Source organism: Harpia harpyja, chromosome 22 (assembly GCF_026419915.1).
Source record: "Harpia harpyja isolate bHarHar1 chromosome 22, bHarHar1 primary haplotype, whole genome shotgun sequence".
Classification (NCBI taxonomy): Eukaryota; Metazoa; Chordata; class Aves; order Accipitriformes; family Accipitridae; genus Harpia; species Harpia harpyja.
Genome location: NC_068961.1, coordinates 15,598,267 through 15,610,945, shown reverse-complemented (window position 1 = coordinate 15,610,945; position 12,679 = coordinate 15,598,267). Strand labels below are relative to the sequence as shown.

The following is a 12,679-nucleotide window of genomic DNA, read 5'->3' as shown; positions in this document are numbered from 1 at the left end:
ATTGTCTGCGCGCCAAAGTACACAGAGAGATGGGGTTTCTCGGCATCGCTTCTGCCTTCCCATCAGACGCTGCCTCAGCCCCTCGTCAGGCGGGTGGCAAGGGAGGCACCTGGCACTGCAGGAGCCCGCACAAACACCCCGCACGATCTGCTTATTCCCAGCCCTAGCCGTAAGAGAAAGGTTTTGCTTCCTTTGCATGTGGCCTTTGAAACCTGAGCATCGAACTACTGGCCGCTAACAAAGTGGAATTTACTTTTAACAAGCCCAGGGAAAAGAAACCTACAGTGACAAGCATCTCTTGGGTCCTAGTCTACATCTTGTCAAAGCGATAGCAAAGCTGGTTGGTGGCAAGCTGTCACTGACCCCCAAGCTGTCTTCGGAAGCATCCCTTTAGCTGACTTCCTACCATCCTTCCGTCGGCACAAGGTTGCCTTCCTGACTGCCTCTAGCAACTCTTCCACGAGGACACACCAATGCCCTGGTCACCGTGTTCCTCAGGCTTGCCCAAAGGAGAGGAGAGGGACAGGGAAAACATTAGCTAAAACCAATGTCAGTTCTGATTATAAAACTTGTGCCTCTGACTTTAGTAAGTGTGATTTTTAGATAATGTAATTTTTATCATGCACTACAAAAAAGGTCTGATATAAAACACTGTTGCCCAATAGACAGCAGGTAGAGATCTGGATTCACTGAAATTATGGATGCATATCCAGATCTTCTTTAGTTGGATATGGCATTACCAACTTTCTCGTACATGTCAGATGATAAGCTTATTTTCAAGGAGCTAACTGTTAACCAGAAGGTAAGGGCAGGAACTCTTCAAAGAAATTTCAGAGATGCCAAACCAGAATTTTGACAGAGCCCATACTGCCTCAAAGTACTCCATTTCACAAAATTGGCATTTACTATGCCAACAACAAAAAAAAACATGCAGAAAATACAGTGTCAATACTCTGGTTCCTTGTCCAGTTTTAGGGTACATTAATGACCACCTCATAATGGAAGCCAACATCTCCAAACTGGAAAATGATGCAGTAGAGCACGATTTACCAGGAGGGGGCAATGCAACTACACATGCAGTTGGTGTATACCAACAAATTCAGGACCTCATTCATACAGCGAAACGCTGAAAATAAATATAGATCCTCTAATTGTATATTCATAAAATATTATTCCTTATATTCAGATGAAGGTTGATAAATACATATATTAATGATTTCTTTCACAAAGAATTAGGTAGCCTGGTATCAGTTTAGGAAGAGGATTGGAAAGATTAATAAAGAGACTTTTGCTTTGCCCACAGTAGAGAGAAACCAGAAGTAGAACTTCTTACTCAGTACCAATCCAAAGTGCAAGCAATTCAAATGAAGTAGATACGAACAATCTCCCCTTCTGTAAAAGAAACGAAGCCCTGGCAAAAATCGCCTGCAGGTACCCCAACATTAGCATCTTTGTTTAGATCAGGAGTGCTCTTTTGAAGTGAATCATCCAATCATCTCCACTTACCCAGTTTTGTTTCATATTTTGAAGATGTCTTGGAGTGCCAACCACTCCTTTTGGATGAAATTAAAAAGGCAGATGCACTCCAACCACAAGCAGGCACACAGTCTAGACCTCAGCTAATCCAAAGAAACTCCTCCTGTCTTTAAACATGTGGAGTGAAGTCTTTGGGTCCTCAGCACTTTAATTATTGTGCTCCACAAATCTGCTTCTACAGGACTATATGACTTGCCAATGGAGCTATAACCTACCACTTCGAAAACATCCATCTTGGGTTCTCATAACCAGGGACAGAGACACCATTTAATGAAGTCATCCTGAACTGCGGAGGTCCACCCAGAATGGGATTCCACCACAGCTAATTCTGAATTTAACCAAACCGGACTCAGTTTTGCAAAGTACAAATTCAAATGGCTTTTGACACCCATCACACCGAGCACCAGTGTCTCCACGTTGCTGAACAGAAACATAGACACATGTTAGAACAGCCAGGAACAGCTCAGATTTCTTGTTTTAACTATCTAAACAATTATATGTCATATAGCTGATATTTATGCAACTAGTCTTCATATGATTTTTAAAGGGGCGCTGGGGGAAGGACAAATAATTCCCTTCCCAAAATGTTTCAGGTAATTTTCTGTACTTTGACAACGTTATCATTTCCACCTCCTCAGTAATACGCAAATTATAAGGTTCCTGCAACAATGAGTTTTAGAAGTCACCTATATGCCTTTTAAAAAGTAATCTTTTCTCTAATACTGCTGAGAATTACAGTTTTTGGCAGATGTCCTAAACACCGTTCCTGTTGCAGTCTTGGTCAAAACTGTCTAGGCTCTGTGCCAGCATTGTAAGAACAAGCCCTCGATTTTAATTTAGGAAGCAGGGGGGAGGGAGGGGAGAAGGAGGGGGCAAGTACAAGCAACTTGTCCAGGGAGATTATCTAATGCATAAAATTCTTCGCAAAGAATGTTAAACAGGTATATCCAAACATACACTTACTTTACACAAGCAAAAATTACAAGAAAGCAAGGTTTGGTAAAAATATCAACAAAGCAATGGAAGCCCAGAGACACAATGCCTGACACTAATCTTAACTTACATTACCAAGCTCTTCATTGTTTACTGGCTTCATCAAAACGGGGGGGGTGAGTTAAGGACAAAGTGACAACATTTCAATATTTTGGCCTTCAATTGTGTCACAACACTGATGTTTATCTAAATATGTGTCTACCACCCTTCCCCCATCTTAAAGAGCTTGTTTTGGCTGTTGTTTTGTTAAAAATCACTTGGGATCATACATTTTTCCAACGCAAGATCCAATGAACTAAGTGGGTTTTTCTGAAAGCTAAATATGAGCCTTTTTTTTAATTCATTTTAATAATAATACGCCTGCCCCATCACCTGCAAAAGAAAACCTTTATTGCTCATCATTCATATTTATGTCTCCAACGGAACCAGGCAGAGTGTATAGACTCAATAAAAGGTAAAACCTTTTCTCTTACAAACTTTACATGGTTTACTGTGTAACCTTATTCAGTAATACATCAACCGACATTACATGCCATCTTGTGGTTGCGGAAGTTGCTAGTTTTGTTTTGTATTTTCTAAAGCAGGACTGATTAAACATAACTTTCAGGTAACTGCCGTTTTTTTTTAATTGCTCATTAAATTATGATTTCTGCAACATCCCCAAAAAGTTCAACCCTGTACAGTAAAAAGGTGCATTGCTTTGTTTCCACTATTAGCAGCAGCACCTCCTTTATTTTAAAAAGAATTTACAGATTTCTTTAAAAAGAAATTACAGATTTTAAGAGTTGCACTGATTACTAAAGTTAAATGACCTAGATAATTTCATCGTAATCCCCTTCCTCACCAAAAAAGTACCTCCTGCAGAACCTTAGAGATTAAAGGGGCATTTAAAAGAAAGCACTGACTCCCATACTAAGAAAAATTTTAGAGGCTAAGCGATATCTCAACTTTTGCCCATCAATAAAATATTTTATTTTCATCTTTTCCTAGCCTCTTTTTATTATTTGCTCCCCCCACAAAATCGCTACAGAGTCAGTCTAAAAACAGTTGGAAGCACTACAATATTTATCTTGGCAATCTCAGAAGGGTGGGGAAGAAACAGAAGAGAAATGGAGTTTATACGCCTCCCCCTCGTCCCTCCTCCTAGCTTCACGTGTGGCTGAGTCTTTGCTACCAATCCCTCCTTACAGGAGCACTAAACTCACTTGCACATTGAAAAAGAGGGATAAGGAGCATAATGTGACCTGGAAAGCTATTTGGAACTTTGATGATTTGTTATGTAAACACGTCACGGGATGCAAATCAACATTTGGTCCTGGTTGCATCCTTGTTAAACATTACCAGGATTTGGAAAAGCAGACTGGGTGTAGTTTTTCCATCATTGCTCAGTGAACGGTTGAAACAGCGACTCAAGCAACAGGTCATTTAAGGACGACTGGAATTTGACCCTGCACTTCCTGAGGAGCCAGAGGATTGGTTTCGCTTCAGCTCTGTGTCATACCCAGCTCTGAAAAACTGTTTTGAAATCCTCCCACCTCTGAAGCTTGCACTGCATATTCCATCTACATATACATAAACGAACACGAGATCTTTGGAGGTGAAAAGTATGACAGAACAATATTGTACATGCACATTCATTTTCTTTTAACTGCAGGTAAGTGTATGCAAATTGCATACTTACCATATCACAAAAGTATGATTTAAATATTTGTAATTTTTGCAGAACTGTAATTTTAACACTGATTTATACATCATCTTTATAAATCCAGGTGGCTTTCAGTCATCAGGCTACTAAGCATGAGAGAGTAGTACATTAAAAAAATAGGCTTCTACCTAACCATGAATGAATGCCAAACACAGATATTTGAGAAAGCTTTAAAGGGAAATTTGAAGCATGTCATGGCCCCCAAAAAAGTAATCTTGAGGAACTGCCCATTTAAAAAAAAAAAAAAATTAAAAAAAAATCCATCTGGGAATAATTAATGTCTCCCCTTCTCTACAGCTACCTAAAGTCTAGACATGTTGCCTCTTCTTTGGAACAGAGACCAAGACACAGCCTCCCCCAAATACCTTCAAACAACCCCGCTTTGGCTCCTGTTGCCTCCATCGGAGGTGGTGGATATTCAAATGCTTTGGAAGATGGCTCACATTCAAGTAGCCAGACATGCATTTAAGTGCTTTGCTCTACATTTGCCAGTGGATTTGCACATGTTGTTTTCTTTGCTGAGATGTGCTGGGGCTACAGGGAACTCTTTTTAAACGGGCATGGGAATGGGAAACACAAGCTGAAAAGGGGCTTTTTAGCTCCCTGAGCTCCAGCCTCCTGTCTCTACCTCTTCTAGCCGCCGCCTCTGCTCCTTCTGCTGCTCGATGCGCTTCTGCCTCTCTGCCAGCAGCTGCCTCTTGTACTCCTCCTGCTCGCGGAGCTGCTGCTCCTGCAGCAGCTGCTGTCTCCGAAGGGCCTCGGACCGTTCCTTGTTTTCCTGCTGCAGTCTCAGGAAATCACGTCGGAGGGTTGATTCTCCAGGCACATTGACAATGGAACTGCAACAAGAGGAAGTTAAAGCCTCCTGTACAATAAAGCCTGATGGGCCATTAAATACCTTTTCCAAAGCAGGGGGACATTAATAAAATATAGCATGATGTTAAATTTTAATCTCGTTTCTTTCAGAGCGAAGACACTGGATGCATGTCAAATACACGCTCTCAGTGGAAGGCGTGAAATGAGGCCAAGGAAAATAAGGACCAACTCTGACATTGTGGAGCCCCTGACCAATCGTATTTGCCATAAATCTCCCTCCATCCACAGCTCGCTGGCTCTAAGCCATATGAGGGGGAGCTTTAAAACCTTTAGCAGTCACAGAATAGGTATTCAAACCCTTTGGGTGGTTTGTGTGGCTTGCGCATGCACTTAATAAGAGAGAAATTTAGCATGCTCCTGATTTATAGTCATAGACCTTTAGACTCACTTGGCATGGACTGCCCAGAGCCCTCCCAAAAGCAATTATTACCTTGGCTCTCCTTCTTGTTCAGGCACTTCCTCCTCTTCTTCCTCACTTCCACTATATTCATACTCTGTCTCATCTAACGGGAAGGAAACAAAGGTGTAGATAGTGCTTATCTTCAATTTTAGGACAATGAGGAGCCGCAGTAGCGCCTTAGTGAAGCAGTTCCTATCCCCTTCAGTGAGAAGATCTATCGCAGACCCTAGAACTCATTCTACATATGCAAGCCCATCTTCCCAACTTGTAAAGCAGCCCAGTGCTTTGCAGCAGACTTTCAGCAAATTCCCTGAATGACACCAGGTTTTATATGTAAGACAAGACACCTGGAGAACCTCGGCACCACCTGAATAAAGAGAACAGGCTGCCCAAGACATTTGCTCCATAGCTTTTGTGATAGGTTATTTCCTGTGAGTCTGATTTATGGCACCATTCCAGGAATGAACCTACCACAGACCAAAAAATGGAAAGGCATATATGCCAATATCCTCCTAAATACTGTTTAATGCTTGTATGGAAGAGGCAGTGGCCCAGAAGCGAGTAAATTTAACTTATCTGAAAATAAGACACTTGAAACTGATACTTTCTCTGTAGAGGACAGAACAAAACCTAAAAGCCTACTGATAGTCAAAACATGAATTAAAAAAGAACCTTTCAAGGGTTTGGGTTGTTGGGAGCTTTTCTAGGAGAGGGGATTTAGAATGTAAACCGGGACAAAAATATGTATTTTTAACAAGCTGCAATACTTGATTTTTAGAAGCTGCATACCTTTCTCTCCTCTCTTCTTCCTGGTCCTGTCTATATGGTCCTTAAGCTGGATTCGGACTTGCCTTTCATTTGGTTGGTCACGTATAAAGGGATGTTTCAAGAGTTGTTCTGTAGAAGGTCGCTGCATGTAATTCTTCACTAGACAACCTTCTATAAAGCTGAAAAACTTTTTTGACCTGAGAAAGCAGGGAGAGAAAAAAAACAAAACAAAACAAGATCACAGGTAAAACTCAGCTCAAACATTTTTTCTGTTCTTTGTCAAAGTCTAATTACTTTCCTCAAAGAGCATCACGTCCCAGAGGATGGTACAAGTGCTGCCTGCAAGTGTGCCTCCCAAACAGAGCTGAGCACCGGGCTGGATGGACACAGGGCGATACCAACATACCTGCAGTGCTTGGGCACAGCCTTATGCCACAGTGCTTATGTCCCCTCTTTCACAGGCATAATTGCCCTGAAAGGCAGGATCTATTAGCGAAGGCAAATCATGCAAACTCAGCTCTGCTACTTCTGGACCAGAGCTGGGTAGCATCCACCTTGCCTGGAGCACAGGCAGGGCAGCTCTGGTGTGTCTCCACCTGCCCATGCTATCTAAGGGCACGTCTACTTCAGAACAGCCGTACCGAAAGCCGCAAGAAGTGCGGCCAACATTCCCCTGACACAAGCAGCACCGCGCTGCCTTTGTACGCACCTGGGCTCACTGAAAGGTCTGCGAGAATTTAAGATTATTTTATTTTTTACCTGAAGAGCCACACACAAAAAATCCTCGTAGAACAATAGGTGGGTGTTGAACAGTGTTGTCTGTTCAACACAGGCACTTGGGGTCAAATTCTCACCGACATAATTAAAAGGCAGGAACTGAACTGAGCTCCTCCTGCACACCACATGAAGTGACAGAGTATGGGAGTTAGCTAAGCTGGAGCACCACCTTCCTAAATTTGCACTTCATTTGAACTCTTGAAAGAGGACCTCTCCAGATATAAGTCACCAAACAAGCCGCCTTGCAAAAAGCCAATAATGCAAATATTCAAAACTGCATTTTTTCATCATTTGGCCTATGTTCTCATAACCTGCCACTGAGCACGCTATCAAAACAGTTGAGCCACAGCAGCACCGGCTTTGGCCAGAGTCACCTTTTGATTGCTAGGTGCTCTCAACCTGCTCCTGTGCTTGGGCAGCAAACACCTCTACTACATGGTTAAGTGTAAAAACAACAGTTTCCATCCATTGCTTCACTTTCCTACTGTAATCTAGGAGGCTGAATTCAAGGTAACTTCGTTGAGGGTTTTTTTTATTCCTCATGCCTTAAGTGCTATTATTCTAAACAAAAAGGTTAATGAAAGGCTTATGCAAATACTGTATATGCATCTCTATTCCTTTAACATATGCCGAAAGCAAGTATGAGAGAGGGAGAGGAATGCCTTGACAGTACAAGTGCATAAATAAGTCAATCCAGGCAAAGACCAAGCCCAGCAAGCAAGCCAAGTTTATATTATGTTGATATTGAATAGGCAGTCAAATCACTTCATTATTTTGACAGGATCACAGCATCCTGTGATCACATTCAATCTATACGAAACCTCTTTCTAGGGAGTATTGTTTCATATGTGCCAGTTGTAACCAGTAACTGGGAGGAAATCCTCCGATACTAATGGATTCTTCTCAGCTGGCAAGAAGCGCACGCTCAATTCCAATCGTTTACAATAATTATAGTAAAAGCCTTCATTAGTTTTAATAGCTCCTTTCAACTTAGCAACTAGAACACTATAGTACTGTTCTGTTTCTGTGTTACGATCCATCTGAGAAAACATACTGCATATTAAGAGTGCTGTGGGAGTTTATTTTTTAAAATATGGATCCATTTGTCACCTTAATACAGATGCTGCTCTGTCAAGAAAAAAAGGTTGGTTTTTGTTTTCACACAATTTGAGACAAAATTTCTTTGGGACAAGCACAACTAAATAAACAACACACACTTTCCATTTCATGTTTTGATTCAGTGGCACAGAAGATAACAGGGTGATATTTGCTAACTTAAACTGCTTTACAGTTCTGTGGAAGCAGTAACAAAACAGCATGCGATGAGACACAAGAAAACATCATGCTACAAAAAGGGCTACAAACCAGATAGAACTGATACATACCATTTCTTGGATTTTAACCGTGGGGGAGGGTTCCTGGGTATCAGAAAGAGTGCCCTCATGGGATGCATGTCACAAAGTGCTGAAGGAAAGAAAACAAAAGAAAAAAAGAAAAAAAAAAAACAAAAGAAACATACAGACGTTGGCTTAGTTGTTCTCTGTCAATACCATGGCTTCAGCTTCCACAACTATTCCCACCATCCTGACCACACACGCAGACAGCAACACAGCTAAACGGAATTAGCCTGAAATGACAACAATTCCACAGCTCAATGTGCCAAGGGCGACCCCAAAAAGAGAGAGATCAAGGCATGGATTAACCTTCAGAATCAATCGTGATGGCAACATCTGTGCATGGCCCTCCTCCAGCCCCAAATCACCTAACTTACATTCTGGCCAATAAAATATTGGGAGATGATGATGGCAGAAGGGAAGAATGACACAGCTACTATTTCATACAAACTTCCCTCCACCTGCCCTTCTCTCCCATTATGGAGGACGCCTCATTTTTACTCTCCAGATTTGGAGATTTTCTTTATTCTAAGGCCTGACAGTTTTGATGCATGGAAGGGTCTGTATCAAAAAAAAGGATTCCCTGCAGAACTGGAAAGCAAACCCATGACTTTTGTCAAAAAAAGTCCCGTTGGTTTCAGCTGACACTTAGTGGGAGTCCAGGATCTCTGCCAGACAGCCTTTCCTCCTGTTCCATAACAAAGCATCAAGGCAGAGCCAACGCAGGGAAACAAGGGAGGCAGGGAGAGAGGCTGTCCAAGCAAGGTCACCAGAAGCAAATCCTCTGTTTTAGCCGTCTTCCTATGCTTGACCTCTTGCACCATCAGTCTCAGCCTGAATGGTCACTGCAGGAACAGGTAATGTTTTCCACACAACAGAAATTCAGGAGAAACAAGACTGATGCGGAGAGGATTCTGGATTCAGAAATAGGGGGCCACAACCTTGTCAGAGAAGCCTTTTGGATGCCTGTGGATCCCATCAGACCACCAAGCTTAGAGGTGGATTCTTCAGCCACCACTGGAGGAGGAGGCAGAGCCCACATGCCAGAGGACGGACCAAGGCAAGACCTGTTCAGCATTTACATTGGATCTTTGCTTACTTCTCAAATGCCCCTCTTGTGCTTTTACACAAAGAGGGGCCAAGCTTTGCTTCGGTTTGGAAATGAAAAAATATTATTGTCCAATTCCAGGCTTACAAAACTCATAGACACAGCTTTTAATTGAAAGCCATCCAGGCAACCCAATGCACTGAACAAAAAGGTACAGCAAAAAGGAGGTCAAGTGGCAGCTCAAACACTGTTGATAAAGCGCTGGCTGAGGTGTCCTGGGAGCAGCTCTCACGTGGGCATTCATGCAAACATGCAATTAGGAAGGAAAAAAAAAAACCTCAAACCATAAGACCTCCTAAAACATGAATCAAAACAAGAGCGTTGTGATTCAATTTATAAATTTTACATTATTAACAACGACGACAAAAAAATCAGGCAGCGGCTATAATGAAATGACCATTTTTTAGCTAGAAAAATATCAATACTTTATTTCAACATGATTATTTCAAAGACAGAGGTTTCAAACTGGGCTGTGATGTGGTGGTTGTTTATGCGTAAAAAAAATTAATTACCTCACTCTTAGGTACCTTGGGCTATTATTTTTTAAATACAGAGCTCCAGTTGGGGGTGAGGGTAAGCATATTTGCTAGTTCAGTAAGGACTTTCATAAAAATTATCATTAAAAGCCAAAACATCATGCCTAATTTCTTTTCTTTTTAAATCCTTCTGTCCTCCTTGCACATATCTGCTGTCTACCTTGATACTAAGAAAGAATAACTATGTGAGGGGAAAATAAGCTATAAAAAGTTGTGCATTTTTGGTTTCCAGGTTTCTCTCTCAGAAGTATCAACTGATAAGCATTCTCAAGCAGGGAGCATTAAGTTCAATACTTTGTGTTGAAGACAAATTTATAGTTTAAGTCATGTCACTACTAAGGAAGATCAACACCACCCACTGACGAATGGAAACAAAAGGAAAAGCAATGTTAGCATTACCCAGACCGACAGAAAGCCAACACAGAAACAATTGCTACAGATGCTTTTTTCATTAAAGTCGGTTTTCTCCAGACCCCAGTGGCCCTCTCCCTGGCTGAGGTTTCAGCATCCCAGGCCAGGCCATGCACAACTTGGGACGCAACTCCAAAACACAATATACTACCCATAGGAAGGAAGTCTGACACTCGATTAGCTTCCAAATATTCCTGCTATAGAAATGAAATTACTGCAGTCTGCACTGTAGTGTTTAAACACAATCCTATCTTTATCAAAAGCACTGCTATTTATGGAATTTTATATTTATAGGGCAGGCAAAACCAAAGAGAACAGAAATAACATGAGGATACTTTCAGAAACCTCAAAACTAGGCTCAGATTACAACCAGCATCTCCCAAGTATACGTTTCAGTCTTAATCAGCCCACTGGAGAAGCACACGTATCACTTACGGGGAGCTCCTTCTGCCATCTCTATGGCTGTAATGCCGCATGACCAAAGGTCACTCTGCATAAAAAGAGAGAGACCATATGTTAGTAGGTGGATTTACCCATTCAGACAGTAAGACAGTACTATTTACAGAGGCCCTGTAGGTGAGACTGAAACCAAATACCACGGCTATTAAAATAATATAAGCTACTTTTTTCTTGTAACAGCATCATAAAAACCTACTTATCATATAATACATATATATACGCAGAAATGCACACATGTATTCATACAGAGTATGCAAACAATCCTTTCTAGTAACATATAAAAATATATTCACATTATGACAATGAAAAATACATTTGCCTGAAATCCAAGTCTATGAAACAACAGAATTTTCAGTATTCCCTTGTTTACAAAGGACTGAACAAGGGCATGCCAGGGCATGCAGAGATGCAGTTAGAAAAGCAAAAACTCAGCTCGAATTGAAATTGGCCAGAGATGTCAAAAACTACAAGAAAGGGTTCTTCAGGTACATAAACAACAAGCAGAAACAGAAGGAAAATACTGGCCCACTGTTAAACAGGAGAGGTGAATTAGTCACCAACAACGCTGAAAAGGCAGAGGCTCTCAACACTTTCTTCACCTCTGTCTTTACCAGCGCTGTTGGGCCCCAGGCCTTGGGAACAGAAATCCAGGCTGATGCAAACACAGATCCACCATCGGTGAAGGAAGAGTTGGTATGTGAACTATTACAGGAGCTTGACCCCTACAAATCGATGGGCCTGACCATATCCACCCGAGGGTGTTAAGAGAGCTGGCTGACATCCTTGCGAGGCTGCTCTCCATAATCTTTGAGAAGTTGTGGAGATCAGGGGACATCCCAGAAGACTGGAAGAAGGCTAATGTCACCCACATCTACAAGAAGGGCTTAAAGGAGGATCCAGGAAATTATAGGCCCATCAGTCTTACTTCAGTCCCTGGCAAAGTTACAGAACGAATCCTCCCGGGGGCAATCACAAGTCAAATGAAGCACATGACTGGGAAAAGCCAGCACAGATTCACCAAGGGCAAATTGTGCTTGACAAACCCGATCGCCTTCTACGACAAAGTAACCTGCTCAGTTGATGCGGGGCGAGTGGTGGACATGGTCTACTGGGATTTCTCCAAGGCTTTTGATATGGTTTCCCACAGCCTCCTCCTAGAGAAACTGATGCGTTATGGTCTAGACAAGTGGTCCGTGCGGTGGGTGGGGAACTGGCTGGCAGGCTGCACCCCGAGGGTGGTGGTAAATAGCTCCTTTTCAAACTGGCAAGCTGTCACAAGTGGGGTCCCCTGGGGATCAATATTGAGCCCAACGCTGTTTAATACCTTCAAAAGTGATCTGGATGATGGATCAAGTGTAGCCTGATGAAGAAGTTTGCCGATGATACCAAACTGAGTGGGGAAGTGGACGCTTCAGAAGGGAGAGCCACCCTGCGGGAAGACCTGGATAGGCTGGAAGAGTGGGCTAACAAGAACCTTACGAAGTTCAGCAAAGACAAATGTAAGGTCTTGCACCTGGGAAAACATAATCCAGGAGTGCAGCAAAGGCTGGGATCTACCCAGCTGGGGAGCAGCTCCGTGGAAATGGACCTAGGGGTCCTGGTGGACAAGCAGCTCAATATGAGCGAACAGTGTGCTGCTGCGGCAAAGAAAGCCAACAGGATGATGGGTTGCATCAACAAGGGCATCACCAGCAGAGATAAAGAAGTCATTATCCC

The 12,679-nt window shown here is 42.3% G+C and overlaps 1 protein-coding gene across 9 annotated transcripts in view; it reads right to left on the bottom strand.

Annotated features, from left to right (window-relative positions):
* The window catches only part of MAP4K4 (mitogen-activated protein kinase kinase kinase kinase 4), a 171,561-nt gene that overhangs the window by 41,790 nt on the left and 117,092 nt on the right, over positions 1-12,679 (bottom strand). For all 9 annotated transcript variants that reach the window (XM_052773596.1, XM_052773597.1, XM_052773601.1 and 6 more), the window contains exons 8-12: positions 10,940-10,994; positions 8,441-8,519; positions 6,300-6,475; positions 5,541-5,613; positions 4,863-5,073 (exon numbers count right to left, since the gene is read on the bottom strand). In XM_052773596.1, coding sequence (XP_052629556.1) covers positions 4,863-5,073; positions 5,541-5,613; positions 6,300-6,475; positions 8,441-8,519; positions 10,940-10,994 — 594 coding nt within the window. The remainder of the gene's footprint in view (positions 1-4,862; positions 5,074-5,540; positions 5,614-6,299; positions 6,476-8,440; positions 8,520-10,939; positions 10,995-12,679) is intronic.